The sequence below is a fragment of the Sitophilus oryzae genome, unplaced genomic scaffold (assembly GCF_002938485.1).
Source record: "Sitophilus oryzae breed Bouriz unplaced genomic scaffold, Soryzae_2.0 scaffold_577_pilon_pilon, whole genome shotgun sequence".
In the NCBI taxonomy this organism is placed as follows: domain Eukaryota; kingdom Metazoa; phylum Arthropoda; class Insecta; order Coleoptera; family Curculionidae; genus Sitophilus; species Sitophilus oryzae.
The window spans coordinates 751386-767074 of NW_022147170.1; the positions used below are offsets into that span (position 1 = coordinate 751386).

Sequence of the window (15689 nt, forward strand, 5' to 3'; positions counted from 1 at the left end):
GAATTCCCAGCGCGAAATTTAAATTCCAGTTAGTCAGCTCGGCGATAAATATGTCCAAGGTTGGCAACAATGAATTTAAAAATCGCGCCCTCGATTGCGTAAGCAAAAGTTTAATTGATATCAAATATATATGAAATATACGAAAGGGCAAAACTGAACCGACCACTCATCTACACTGACGTTTTTAACTGAACAGTCCTACCTGTTCGGTTAAAACTGTGCAAAATAACCGAAGTGTATGGGGACATTAACAGGTAGCTGGGCATACTTTTGACAGGGTTTTGGTTTTATCAGATACACAGAAGCAAATATAAGATAGCAACCTAAAACATTTGTTTCTCTACTAAACTGAAACTCAATACGGCAATAAATAATTAAAAGGTTGCATATAAAACGGTCCATATAACCTCATTAACTCTCCCTTAAAATATATATCTGTCAGTCGCCCTTTCGGTTTTGTTTACGTATCATTAAATTACCTAACACCAGAAACCAGACGATTTTTTTTCGAAATTCCATAGAAATATTCGATCTTGTCCACGATGGGTTCTGAAATATTTTTAATTAAGAGGCACTTTGAGGACCAAAATGAAAAAAAGTGTGACGGAGAAATAACACAAGTGATATACGACAGGGATCTAAAAGCTATGTCATCCTAGCGTGTCATTTGATATCTTAATACATTTTTTTAATAAGGTTAAATACCCTGTAAATAAATATTTTTCAGATATATTTTGTTTAAATTAGATTGTTCTATATATCTATTAATTCTTTATAAATACCGTATGATCGAGAAAAAAAACGGCGTCTAGTTGGCTTGGAAATTACGATCGATGACACTCTCAATATAATTTTACATATAAAATGACAACGATCTTCATTTCATAGTCATGGTCATTTTTTTAGATCATGTTACTACACCTTAAAATATTTATGTATTTCGAAATTCAATATAAGTACCGTATGATCGAAAAAAAAACAGCGTCAAAGACCGCTGGGGAATGATAATGGATGATAATTTTAGCGAGGTCAATCTCTAGATGTCATTTACTAAAAATATTGACATTTACTTAAAAATTAACACTAATTATAGAAAGATTAAAAAATGATAAGACGGCAGATCTATTTCAAAAAAAAACTTTCTCGAATTTTAAACTGCATAATTCCGTAAACGAAGAAGTATAAAGTAATTGAAACCACTAATTTATTTCACTAATTGCGAGATTCTGAATGAAGCTTAACAGGTATCTAAGTCTGCAGGTATCGCACCTAAATATCTCTGAAAACCCTGCACATTCTTATAAGGTACACCTGTCCTGACACCTACAGGTGCACGTGACCTTCGCTCGTCCAACCCACGCCGCAACGACTCTTAACATCAACAGAGAACGCAAACCCTATGCAGGCATTCCAGGATTCCTATCCAGAACCCCATCCCATTGGTTGAAGCTCTCGCCTTATCCCGACTCTTCCCGATCCTTTTTTACGCCAGTCGGGGTTTAAAAATATGTCACTTATGGTACTGTCATCTTAATTACCGAGTGGTATCTAAATGTGTAACATCGCGGTGTTCAAACCTAATAGAGATCCTATGGGATTATAATCACCCTCGATGGGATAGAGAGTCGAGCAGTGTTTTATTTTTATTTTTTTTATTTTCGATTTAATTTTTTGTTTTTTTTACTGTTTTTTGTGTTTTTTGTGTTTATTCGTTTATAATTTTCCTTTTTTTGAATAAAATTCGAAGGTAAGTGTCTTAAAATATAATTTTCATATTTTTCTAGGTAATATAATTTCAATTTAATATAACCTGTTTTTAACTGGTACTGTTCAAGATTTTCTTGAAAAGTTAAAAAGTTTTTTAGGTATATATTATATAGTTTGAACGAAAATTACAATATTTTCACATTTTCAAAATTATAATGTAAGTAATTACATACAGATTATACAAACAACCTCCAATATAAAATTAAAAAAAAAACATAATTTTTAACGTCTAATTTTGAATTAAAACAATGTTATCGGTGTATGCACTAATTTTGGTTCATCCTGTATAAACCAAGATCTTTATGAGGTAACGAGAAATTTTGTATAAAGTATGAAGAGCACTCACATTTTTTTAAAAAATACAAAATCACTTGAGGATTTTTTTATTTGATTTTTTTACACTTATTCATTTACCTGCGTGCAGTAATGTTATTTGTTTATTTAATAATGATTGGTAATAATATAATAGCTGTGATAATAGTTTCAGAATTTTTGCTTTTATTTTTGGTTACATTTTATTGTTATTTTTGCCGTTTTGTATTGTTTTCTTTTCACTTTGTAATATTTGTATATTTTTAACTATTAAATTTTTGATGATATTTGTTTCAATTATCTAGTTACTTATAGTTAAGACATTAAAGCCGAAAAACAGTTGATTAAAGTATTTTCTGTATTAAACATTTTACCTAATCATAGCTAGTAGTTTACTTAGTAAACACAAAATAACTAGAAATTTAAATCATAAGCTATTTTTGTGTGCAACTTTTTTTTTGTACTGAACAACTACTAGGAACTCTACTCTCTGCTTTAAATACAAAAGATAAATATAATTTTTTTAGCCTAATTTTGAATTAAAATATATTTTTGATGTATGCAGTAATTTTGGTTCACCCTGTGTAAATTGAGATTTTTATCAAGCAACGTAAAATTATATGAAATATGAAGAAATTTATTTTTTAAAGAGCACTTGAATTTTTTGAATTTTTGCTGCGAAGTTCAGTAATGTATTTTTTATTAATTGATAATTTGATTATTCTTAATTCAGTTACTTAATTTTATGCTTAATTATTTGTGTTATTTTATATTATTTTCTTGTCTTTTTGTAATCTTCATATATTTTAATTATTGATGTTTAATAAATTGTTCACTTAAAAAAAATATTTAATTTAAACAAATATATAATATGCTAGATAGATGATAGATGTATAAAATGCTAGATAAATGAAACATGATATCTTATCGTAGCTAGTAGTTTAACTACTTAATTTAAAATAAATAGATATGTCTATTATAACTGTTATATAGCAAAATATCTTATTAAAATAGTACCGAGATATCTACTGAAATGAAAACTGAAAAAAAAATACAAAAATATTAAACCCTTGTTGCGGGTTCATTTTTGGAAAAAAGAATGGGTATTTTTAGAAGAGTGTATTTTGCCACATTTTTTAGAAAAGAATGTATTTTGCCACTGAAAGATACAAAATAAAACGATTTTTTTCAGAGGCTTTTTACTCGTAAAACAAATTTGACAAAAAATGCTTAACGTTTCTTGTGGTCCTGTTGTCAACGGCAAAAAACAAAAAAAAATCTAAATAAAACTTCTCAGAGCTAACACCATAAACAATAAACGAAAAATATGATATACACAATACCATATGAATGTGACAAATTTTTATATTGGCCAAACATCTAGACCCCCCCCCCCAAAATGTTTGAATTAAGGAGCATAGATTATTTAATAAGAGGGATTTAGGCTAATAAGATTTGTCATTAATCATGGGACACGGGGCAGAGAGTAGAATTTAACAATACAAAAATTATCGTGATAAAAACTACAGCCTCTAAAATAAAAATAATAATAATAAGTCTTTTTTAATCAAATCAAATTGCCCAGGCATCTGCAAAGTTTAGTAATGTCTGGCTATCGCTTCATTGACCTTTTGTTTTCAGATGTTGTTCAAATCTCCGAATGATACTTCATACGAATCAACCGATTTACTCTACAACCCCTTGACGAACTACACCCAAAATGAACTGATGGAAAAGTTCAACCTGGCATTTTACGAGGCCCAATCCGTTTCCAAAGGCGACATGATCGACACAATCAACAACTTCACCCAGAACGAAACCATCGATCATAAATCCAACTTACTAACAAACGAAGATGACGAAGAATGCTGCGATGACTATTTGATCGACTATTTGATATCGGAAGATTCGACAGCTAGCCCGACCAATTGTGACATCAATTTCGACTTCAACGACTTCGTACATGAGTTTGAAAACGTCAGAGAATCGTTTTCTGAGTCTACTACTACGACGGAGTTCGATACTGAAACCTACACCACGGAAAATTCAACGGAAATCAACGAGTACTGTCCGAAATCATCCCAGTTTTCGAATTTCTTCGTTCCACCACCGATTTCAAGCAAATTTTGTTATGAAAATAACGCTGAATCGTCACCAAAAGCACTGAATGGATTTGATGACATCGATTTATGCGAAGGGCTGTCAAATGCGTCGATTGATATTGCTGATTGGTCGGAAATTCGGGATTTGGATGAGGGAGAACAACATTTTGCTAATCCTCTGCCACCTGTTGGGACAATTACGAAGAATAACTTTGATTTCAATTGTTATGTTCGAAGTATACCGGTTGGCGATATGGGTTATCTTAAACAGGTGTGTATTTTGTAGATTGTATAGGAGGGGGAAAGTTGTAGAATGTCTTGATATTTGAGGCGCTTTTGTCAGTCTTGATCATCTACTGATGATGTTTTACATAGTTTTTTGGTGTATTGTGGCGACTTAGTGTTCTTTTTGCTGTGTAACACCAAAGGATCCAATACCCAACTGTAATAATTTTTTCAGCTTCCCTAGGTCTTCTTTGACCAACCTCTGGTATGTATTTTGCTCAAGTTTCAGTTATGATAGTGTCAGTTTTTTTTATATTAGTTTAGAACCGAAAAAAAAATGAACAGAAGACTTGTTTAAACAAAGAAAACAAATGATGAAAACAGTTTACTTCATACGACTTCACGGTTTTAATTGGACGGTTAAAAGCGTGCAAAATAACCTAACCGTATGGGGCCTTAATATTTGCTTATAATTTCGCCTTAATATTTTTTAACATCCTATTATTATCTATTTATTTTTATTTTTTGTTAGTTAAATTGTATTTCTTTTATTTGATATATTAATTGTGTTTGTAATATTTGCAGGATTTGAACAACAAAAGTGAATATGGGCATTTGATCGGATCGTCTGTGTCAAAAAACACCGAATTCATCCAAGATGGCGACCAAAGGGAACAAAAATTTAGCCAATCGGAACAAAATCAAATGATCCTCACTCAGACAGATGCCCTTTTAAACGATGATCCCTTACTAAGGTATTTATGATCTAGAAATATCATAAGCACTAACTGAATATATCTCCTAACTGACACTTTTAACTTTTTTACACTTTTAACGACTTTTAAGTCGAAAAGTCCTATGTTAATTTAACTCCTAATAGAAGCATCAAATAAAAAAAATTGGCGCCGGAAAGCACGAATAGCCTACCATAGTAAAATATGTTAATAAAAAGTTGGTAGGCAGTTCTTTTAGTTTCAAAGTAAAGGGATTTTTCCAATTTTGGTCCGCGGTTATTTCCCCAATCCGCCAGCTGGGGTCGCATCCGATGGGAGTTTGGAGTTCTCCACACACGGATTTTCTCAAAAACAGACTACGGAAACACGGAATATCTCAAAAACTGCGACTTTGACTGATTTTGATGTTATTACAAATTCTGTTGCAAATATTATTCCTAATCTTAAATTGAAAACCGCGTTTCGCTAGCTACTGTAATTTTGGAGTTACGATTTTTTAAAATGTTTAACCCCCTCCCATACCCCCTTACCAACCCCCCACCCACACCAAAAACTAATGGCCAGATTCTCGGGTTCCACAGTATTTTTGTGCCAAATTTGGTTAAAATCGGTTTAGCGGTTTTTGAGTTATCGTGTTACAGACGGACAGACGGACAGACAGACAGACACCATGAAAATATTTTGTATTTAGGTCATTTATGACCCAAATAACTCATATTGAGTGAAATTAAAAAAAAAAATTGCCGATCTTAATAGGTCGGTCGGCTAATAATGTGAATGATTTAATCCGTGTTGTCAAAATCATCAAAAAATAAACATAGCAATAATAACAAATATCCATAAAAAATCCAAATTATAACATTGAAAATTAGAAATAGAAACATTTAAACATTTATTTTCTTCCCCTTAGAAGTTAGCCTATCTATAAGAGAAATTGGCAGGCTCCAAGTCGATAAGCTTTTTGATTTTTTTTTCAAAAACCAGAGACAAAAATGTAGTAAATAGGTAATTAGAAGGACATATTTACAAAAAAAAAATCAGTGGTCACTGAAGTTGCAAAATATTTCTACTAAAATTTATGTGGGCTGAGGACAGTTTTCACCCTCCTCATACCCTTTTTTTTGAAAATAATTGTGAAGAATTCAGCATTGATGATTTATTTATACTGATTTTTACCCATCACTTAGTTCCAGCAATACATTTTACGTCGGCCAGAACAACATATTACAAGTAGATTACGGTTATGAAGAAAAAGAAATATTTGAAGAAGTTCCAAGCAGTCTACAATGTAAGTGGGAGAAATGCTACCAATTCTACGACAGTCAGAGCACTCTTGTGACACATATAGAGAAATGTCATGTCGAGATCAAAAGAGGTAAGAAAATATAATCGAAATTAAATAAAAAAATAACATAAACAACACATTAGAGAGTAGAGAAAAACAGAATTGAAAAAAATAAAATCCAAAAACCAAGTCGTCAAATATTTTAAGTTTAAAAAAAATCAAAACTGTATTTTGTACGTAAATTTTTAATATTTTCTGTAGATTTTTCAATAGTGATATATTTATCAGTAATTTATACTGAGATATCAAATATTAATGCAACTGTAATTAACTGTATATTTGCAGGTGATGAATTTACATGTTTTTGGGAACATTGTCCTAGACAAACCAAACCGTTCAATGCCAGATATAAGTTGCTGATTCACATGAGAGTTCATAGTGGGGAAAAGCCTAACAAGTGTCCGGTAAGTCATACTAAAGTTCTATCATTTTATTATTAGTAGCCTAATTTATTAATCGGGCTTTATTAGTCATAATAACTAATATTTTAGTAGGTATGGGGACACTTCTTTTGAGACATAGAGCCTTTTCCTTATTTTGCTGACTGTTTTACTCTTTTTACTGTCAGCTTTGCCCTTTATTATGTTTGTTTTGCCATTTATACTGTTTCTTTTACAGTCTTTGACACTCAGTTTATACCGGTATAATAATGATGGGATAAAGTTGACTTCAAAAGCCGTATAATACAGGTAAAAACAGTAAATGAAACAATGAAAACAGTAAAAAAGGCATAAAAAGAGTAAATCTAAGAGTAAAAACAGCAAAACAGCCAGCAAAATGCAGTTCAAGTTTCCAGTTCCCCCATACCTACTACTACTAGGAGGTACAGGGAAAAGATATACAGGGTCCGGCAATAGTGTGTCGGGCATCTGTAGCTTCTAGAATAAAAAACTTGACAATTTTGTTTATGTGCAAACCAAAAGTATGTACCAGAATGTATTTCACGAAAATATATAGGGTGGCTCAAAAAAGTGTGAGTGGATCTGGATGATTTTTTTAAACGGACCGCCCTGTATATTATTGCATTTTTGGCATCCTTTCATAACATAATCTTAAGATATGAGTAAAAAAATAAAAAAAATATTTCGATAGTTTCAGAGATATTAAAAAAGAAACCAAAAATATATACCTATTTTTCAGCCCATCTTAAAAAATTATTAAAAATACAAGAACTGTCCTGAAATCAAAATTATATTAGGTATTTACTTTAGATGGTCTGTTCTTACTTTGCTATAAATATGGTAATCGTAAATCATACAGGATGTTCAATGTTCTACGCCAAACTTTCTAAAATATAAAATATTTTCTCTTTGTTTTTTTAAATGGAACATCCTGTATATTATTTTTTTATTAGATGGAGAGTTAAAAAATGAACACCTTTTGTATTTAAAGTATTTAAAATTTTTTAATAGTTTTGCAGATACACGCAGTATTTCATATGGTTTTTATACAAAATCATTGGGTGGCTTTGATAAAAATTTACTGTGGAAAATGCCATATGAAATATAAAACCGCGAATATCTGCGAAACCGTTAAAAATTTTGAAATACTCTAAATACAAAAAATGTTTATTTTTTAATTTCACATCTATTAAAAAAATAATATACAGGGTGTTCCATTTAAAAAAAAAAAATTATTTTTTATATTTTAAAAAGTTTGGCGTAGAATTTTGAACATCCTGTATGGTTTACGGTTTCCATATTTATAGCAAGGTAAGTACCTACAGACCATCTCAAGTAAATACCTAATATAATTTTGATTTCAGGACAGTTCTTGTATTATTATTAATTTTTTTTAAGAAAGGTTGAAAAATATATAATATTTATTTATTTATTAATATCTCCGAAATTATCGAAATATATTTACTCATGTCTTAGGATTATGTAAAGTGATCTGAAAAGAAGCCAAAAATGCAATAATATACAGGGTGTTCCATTTAAAAAAAATCATCCCGATACACTCACACTTCTTTGAGCCACCCTATAGAAGTTAAAATATTTTCCTGAAAACGAATGAAATACATGACCTAGTACATATGAAATACATCCTAGTACATACTTTAGGTTTGCACTTAAACAAAACTTTGAAGTTTTTTATTTTAGGAGCTAGCCCGACGCACTATTGCCGGACCCTGTATGTATAATTAGTTAATTCTAAGTGAATTTTATAATTTGATTGGTTTACTACTTCACGCATAACGTGTATTATACAGGGTGAGTCTTAAATCAGTGCAAGCATTTTTAGGGGTAGTATATAGTATATTTCGACCCCAGAAACACGCTTATGAGGTTTTTTTCGTGGAATTTTTTGGAAAATATTTTGGATTTTTTTTAAATTCTTAGTTAATAAACACAATATCTTCTATAATATAGCCAAACATAGATAGTAGATTAAATTTACAAGAAAGAAAACCCAGCAAAGCATTCTCAAAATTTCAGTAAAAACCATTTTTTTTAATTTTCAAAGTAAAATATCTCGGTTATTTTAGATTTATTTGAAAAAAGGGTGAACAAAAAATATGTTTCTTTTATCGAGTTTTACTAGCCCTGAAAATATTTGCATTTATTTAAGACTCGCCCTGTATATAGTTACTTACCGGTAAAAATTATTTCCTTATTTCGCTCTATTTTTGACCTGGATCTACAGCATGCTACACAACTACCTATTTTAGACTCTTTTCTATAATTTCACAAAAATCATAATTTAAGTTCTGACACAAAATATCCTTCTAGATTTTCTACCTCTACCTTTTTTAAAAAAAGTTATAATAGTAAAAACTTTTTGAAAAAAATAAAAAAAAACTTAAACGACTATCATTCACACTTGTGTATATTATTCCAACAATTCAAACACCTTCCTAATCTAAACACGGCCTAACCCCGTAGACTCAATATTAGTAGTTTATTATGAGGCGCACGGTATGTCAGTTCGCAGCTACTAGAATAATAAACAGGGGTGTCTCGGCAGCACGCTTTAGGTTAACAGGTCAATAAAGTCTTTTTATGTTTGTTTTATTAAGTTACGGGGTCAATAAAGGCCAAATAGAGTCTAAAGCCATGTCTACATGTAGCGTTTTACCTGTCAGTCTTACCTGTTCATTAAAAAAATGGGGGTTTTGGAAAATATCACTATACAGCATTGGTATCTCGGAAAGCGTAATAGATACGAAGACGGTTAAATTAGGGCAAAGTTGCAAGACCAAGATGCCATCAACAAAGTTTTAGAAATTTGAAGGATTGCTGAGTCTTTCTGGAAAAAAACGGATTTTTATGAAAATCAATTTTATTTGTATATTCTCATAGCCACTTTATTAGGGCTATTTGGTAATATTCTGATATTTTGAAATTAGCTGATAATTTGGGAGATACAGAGATCAACTTAATTTTTTACATATATATGTGTGACATATCAATGTACGTATATGCCATACTTTATTTTTTTTTTGTTTTGGATACCTTCAACAACAACAAAACTATTTAATTATTATTTAAAATAAATTCAAGTCCGACTCTGTTTTTTTTTAATTATTTAATCTGATTATATTCATCGCAACAATATTGATTAGCGCTAATTAACATTGCATAGGCCATTCATCTTCCGGGGAAATGATTTAATTCTTTATATTATAGTTTATATTTATATTACTTTTTACTATTTTATTGCATTTGATTTTCCGTATTCAATGTTTTGCCCCACGTCATTGTAAAGTTTGAAAGCTAATCAATGTTCTAACGATGAATAGATTAAATATTTAAAAAAAACAGAGCCGATCTTGAAATTAGTTTAAATAAATTGTGTTTAAATGACAGAAACAAAAAAAAATATTAAGTTTAGTATATCATTGTATTCAGGAGACCGAGTTCTTTCAAAACCTGAAATAAAAAATGCAGGTCCGTATTTAAAAAATATAAGTTGGCCTCTGTATCTCACAAATATCAGCTAATTTCAAAATCTAAAAATACTATCAGATAGCCCTAATAAAGTGGCTATGAGAATGTGCAATTGGTTTTTTGATTTTCTAAAAAGTAACGACAGAAAAAAATAAAATTGATTTAAAAAAAATCCGATTTTTCCAAAAAAAAACTCAGCAATCCTTGAAAATTTTAAAACTTTTTTGATGGCATCTTGGTGAACATCCCAAAGCGCGACTTTGCCCCAATTTAACCACGTTCGTATCTATTACGGTTACCGAGATACCAATGCTTGTACCCCGAATATGTAGCACCCTGTGTACAGGATGAGTCTTAAATGAGTGCAAATATTTTCAGAGCTGGTAGATCTCGATAAAACAAGCATATTTTCTCTTTACCGTTAAAAAAAATTGAGAGCCACCAGATTTTTTCTGTATTTGCATCCCTTTTAGTGACGTAACCATATAGTGGAAAAATTTGCGGGTCAAAGGTGGTGGTTCAACAAAAGAGGTGGTTCTAAAAAGGTTTCTAATATACGCAGAAAAATTTAAAAGAAAATGCACGATTTTCAACATCTTTTGTTGCGAAAGATGTTAGATTATTTTCGTCGTATTTAAAAATAGAAATTAAAGTAAAATAAAATCTGATAGTTGAGCTGCAGAAATAAGAACCTAATGTAACAAAAAAAATCTAAATAAATAAAAGATATATTACTCAATCGAAAAAAAAACTAAACACAAAAAATTCGAACGTTTTAAAACATAAATAAATAGCTCCTAATTAAACAACACAAGTTCATCTGTGCCAGAAGAATAACAACCGTTTTTATACAGGGAGCGTTTTTTTTGCGGTCTTCACTGAAAGCTCACTGACTTTTCAGTTGTGGCAGGTGGTTTGTATATATAATACGGGATTTTCTGGCGACATGTGCCAGTGGCGTGCGGCAGATGATGTTTGTTGTTTTAACGGATTCTAAACATTCATTATTTTTGTTACTTTTTTAGTTCAAAATAAAAAAAATCGTAGATACAAGTAAATACACACATTTATAATTTTGAAATGGATTCAAAGATTTTATAGATGTTAAATATAAAGATAACTGTATAAAGATCCTTACAAATTTATGCGTTTGACATTGAAAAATAGCGAATTTTTTTATTATGCTAAAATTACTTACGACCAAGAAAATGAAAGATTTTCTTTGATTTAAGTAAGAACAATCTTCGGATTGTCACGGGATTTTTTAACAGAACACTCTTCAATAAACACCTCAGGGTATTGAAGCTTAGAAACAACGACCAATGCAGATTCTGTGGGGAAAATGGGGAAACACCAGAACACCTCATCACTGAGTGCCCCGAGATGACAACCATTCGTACAATAAATTTTAGTACTGATATAGGAGATGGAGAACTAACCGTTATAAAACCGTCTCAGATACTAGCTGGCTTTTGTTAAAGCCCTGAGACTGTATGATCAGATATAAGTCAAGAACGGAGAACACAATAGATGTATAACGCATATTGTATTTCCCTTTATCCGCGTCTGTTCTTTGCTATTTTTCAGTTTTCCCTAAGGAAAACTTATACTTGTTGACATACTGTTTGACCGAACATTCCATATTGTTCCACATTCCCTAAAGTTTCTTTGGAATATAATAACAATATCAATATATTAACAATAATTATATTTGCGGCGATGTTATAAAGAAGTCTGTATAAGTAGTTTCCAAAAAAAATGAAATATAGAGAAAAACTTGATAAAAACCACATAAATACACTCACAGGCACAAAAAAACCTGTAGAAAATAAAGAAATGACCTCAGTACATATTCTCTTGGTTTATTAACTAGCTAGGAATCTTGATATTTTGGCAGATTTTGGCTGAATAAAACTAATGGAATTATCATATTAGCCAAATTATAAATAATTATTATACAAACTAACTAAAATGGTTGATTAATATTAAAAGAATATTAAAAAAGCATGACATTAACCTAACCAAATATAATATTTTACACTTTAAGTAACTAACTAGTTTGTAATCTAGCTATTTAAGTCATTTAAGCTGTAATAGCACAATTTAGCACAAATGTTTCTTAAGTGACGTAGGTACCAAAAGTGAGTACTAAAGCTTTATTCAGAAAGTCGAAATTAATGGAATAAATTAGTGGTGTCAATTAGGGTAGAGGTTTGTTCCTTTAATTTCAATGTAAGCATTCAGAACATCAAAATTAGTGGTAGTAATTTTCAATTAGTAGAAAAAGTTAAGCTTCATTTAGAACCTCGCAATTAGTGGTTTCAATTAGTGTAGAAGTTTGTTCCATTAATTTCAATGTAAGCATTCAGAACGTCAAAATTAGTGGTAGACATTTTCAATTAGTAGAAAAAGTTGTCAAACTTTTAACTTTTCCACTAATTATACTTCAAAATTTGGTCATTTTGGCCTTTGATTATCTACCGTCAAGATAAATTGTGGATAGAAATCAAAAGTTGACTGTTTTGTAAGCTAAAAATTAGACTTTGTCTGTGGATACAACTGACTCTCGCAAGATATTGCTAGGTTATTCTGTTAATTTTAATTGTGTTTGTTAGACATTGTGAATGATCGTAAACTAAAAAGTATAAAGTCAATTACACTTATACTATACTTATACCTTATACTTCTGAATGCTTACATTGAAATTAAAGGAACAAACTTCTACGCTAATTGAAACCACTAATTTATTCCACTAATTGCGAGATTCTTAATGAAGCCTCTGTTGACTGAAGAATAAGCAATGTCTTAAGGGGGTGAAATTAGGAGTACAAGTTTTTATAAAAACATGTTTAAGTCTGGTGTATGATTTTTTGAAAATTCATTTCCTAAAGAGGTGCAATTAGGGTGAAAATTAGTACCTATAAGGAATTATTAAGTCTGGTCTAAATGTAAAAAAAATTGCACAAAATTTGTGTACAAAAGTGTTGTAACTGATCTTAAGAAACGACTTTTGGAAATTAAACCTCTAAGGTGGTGAAATTAGGGGTGAAAGTTTGTACGAATATTCTTTACTATCTATCTCTTAAAAGTATGAAATTTTGGAAAGGTGTCTATAGTGACTGAGCACTAAGTGACCTTTAGAAACAAGTCTAAATTAAGTAATTAATTACCAGTAATTAAGAAGCGATTTTTGTCAATTCATCCTCTAAGCGGTGAAATTATGGGGTATGGATAAAAGTTTATATAAAATCCGTTAATATTTGGTCTAGGAGCATAAATCTTTGCAGACAGGTTCCATAAAGGATGTAATTGAACAATAACAATCAAATTTCGGAAATGTCATTTAATTAAATAAAACGCTTTATAGTAATTACTTAATTTACTGATACCCCCCCGCCTCTGGATTGCACAATAACTTCGCTCCTCGACAAAAAACAAAATGTCTACTCCCTTTAAGACGCACATATGCTACCAGTTTAAATAAGGCATACAAACGTATTATATTTCTATTCTATTTCTAAAGACTTTTTAATTTATCCATATTTCATGGTTTTATTTTGTTCAATTCGATGAACCCGAGACGACTCCAGAATTTGATACTTTTTCACTCCGCGATTCAGACAATTTGTTTTGTGATGGACGAAACGTGTGACAGAAACCGGAAGTTACGAAACGTGTTTGGATATGAATGAATAAGGAGACAAAAAATTGCACACTTGTTTGTGTTCAGTTGCTAATTATGATGTAATAAGTTTATATTTAATAACGGCTACTCTAAATTTGGATTAAAAATAAAAGAAAGAATTGTCTGTTTGAAATTGTAGTCAAAAATAATTCTAATACTAATGTAGTAGAGAAGTAGCTTAAACTAGGGTTGCCAACAATTAGTTCTGTTATCTGGGGTTGCCAACTTTGAAAATAAAAAAATAGAGGACGCTAAAAAACGCAACAGGCGATACATTTTTTGAAACATAGCCCTAACGTCAATAATTTACCCAAAAGTTATGTAAACGTTGTTGATGATCTTTCTTTCTTTCTTTCTTTTTACAAATTTTCTACAAATTTGTTAAAAAGTAAATAAACATAAAAAATCTAAACATATTTATCGCATCTACATATACCGTATGATTGAAAAACAACGGCGTCAGCGATGACTATGAAATGAAGATCGCTGTCATTTTATACAGGGTCGCTTTTATGTATGGAATCGATCGATTATTAGGTAAAATATAGGAGGATAAAGTTAAATACAAAAGTTATCAAATTTTTAAATATCTATTAACGAGTAATAAATTTAAGTATATAGGGTCATTCATAAAGTCGTGGCACATCAAAGTTTCATTTTTTTAAATACAACCCCCTGTATATTATTACATATTTCAATTCTTCCTTCAATTCTAAGCCAAAATCGAAATACACACAACGAGGGGTGTCTCACTTGGGCAGAAAATGTACATGTACTGCCAAAATATCACTCTACCGCCAAGCGACTGCCAATGCCTGCGAAGAAGACTGCCTATGACTGCCATGTAATTATTATAGGCGACTGCCGTAAGACTGCCAATGACTGCCAGCGACTGCCAAGAAAATGTACATGTAATTCCAATAGTGAGACACCCCTCGACACACAATGTACCTCAAAGCAACCGTTTCCGAGTTATTGACTCTTGAAAATATCACTTAAACAATTCGATTTAAATAATATCGCTGTGTTAATGGGTTTTTAAATTCCTATTAGCTACTAGTAAATTTAAGTATACAGAGCCGGTCATAAAGTTGTGTCACAATAAACTTTTTTTTTTTTTTAAATGAAACCCCCTGTATATTATTGCATATTTCAATTCTTCCTTTAATTTTAAACAATAATCATAATACACAATGTACATAAATTGAAGAATTGAAATGTTAAACGAAAATTTTGTAATTTCCAGACTTGCTATACTCTCATATATTTTATACATCTATAAATGCTAACTGGAGAACTAATGTCAAATATTATTAGGGCGTAGCTTGAAAAATAGTTTGATCTCTTCCATATCTTATATATTTTTTGGCGAGAGATCTTATATATTTAAGAGTTTTGTTAGCAGTACTTCAACAGAAATATAAATTTTCCAAAAGCCTTTATTTGCAAACGGTACGATCCAGGAAATCGGTTGTCAAAGTTGTTCCACTATAGGCTTCCTATCGTACCTCTGATTCATACCTGAAACATATCTACATAATCATAATAATAATAATAGTTCCCGTATATAGCGTTTAACGCCTTGGGAGTAGCAAGGTACATACAGCTTGCCATACTAGAGCCGTTCGG

The 15689-nt window shown here is 30.8% G+C and overlaps 1 protein-coding gene across 2 annotated transcripts in view; it reads left to right on the top strand.

Annotated features, from left to right (window-relative positions):
* Nucleotides 1-15689, top strand: part of LOC115887558 (asparagine-rich zinc finger protein AZF1-like) — a 39153-nt gene that overhangs the window by 20897 nt on the left and 2567 nt on the right. The window contains exons 1-5 of one of the 2 annotated variants that reach the window (XM_030907017.1): nt 1706-1747; nt 3721-4452; nt 4992-5161; nt 6328-6515; nt 6771-6889. In XM_030907017.1, coding sequence (XP_030762877.1) covers nt 3721-4452; nt 4992-5161; nt 6328-6515; nt 6771-6889 — 1209 coding nt within the window. In that variant the 5' untranslated portion in view covers nt 1706-1747. Of the gene's footprint in view, nt 1-1705; nt 1748-3720; nt 4453-4991; nt 5162-6327; nt 6516-6770; nt 6890-15689 lie in introns of those variants that run through there. The other variant, XM_030907018.1, reaches the window with a different exon arrangement.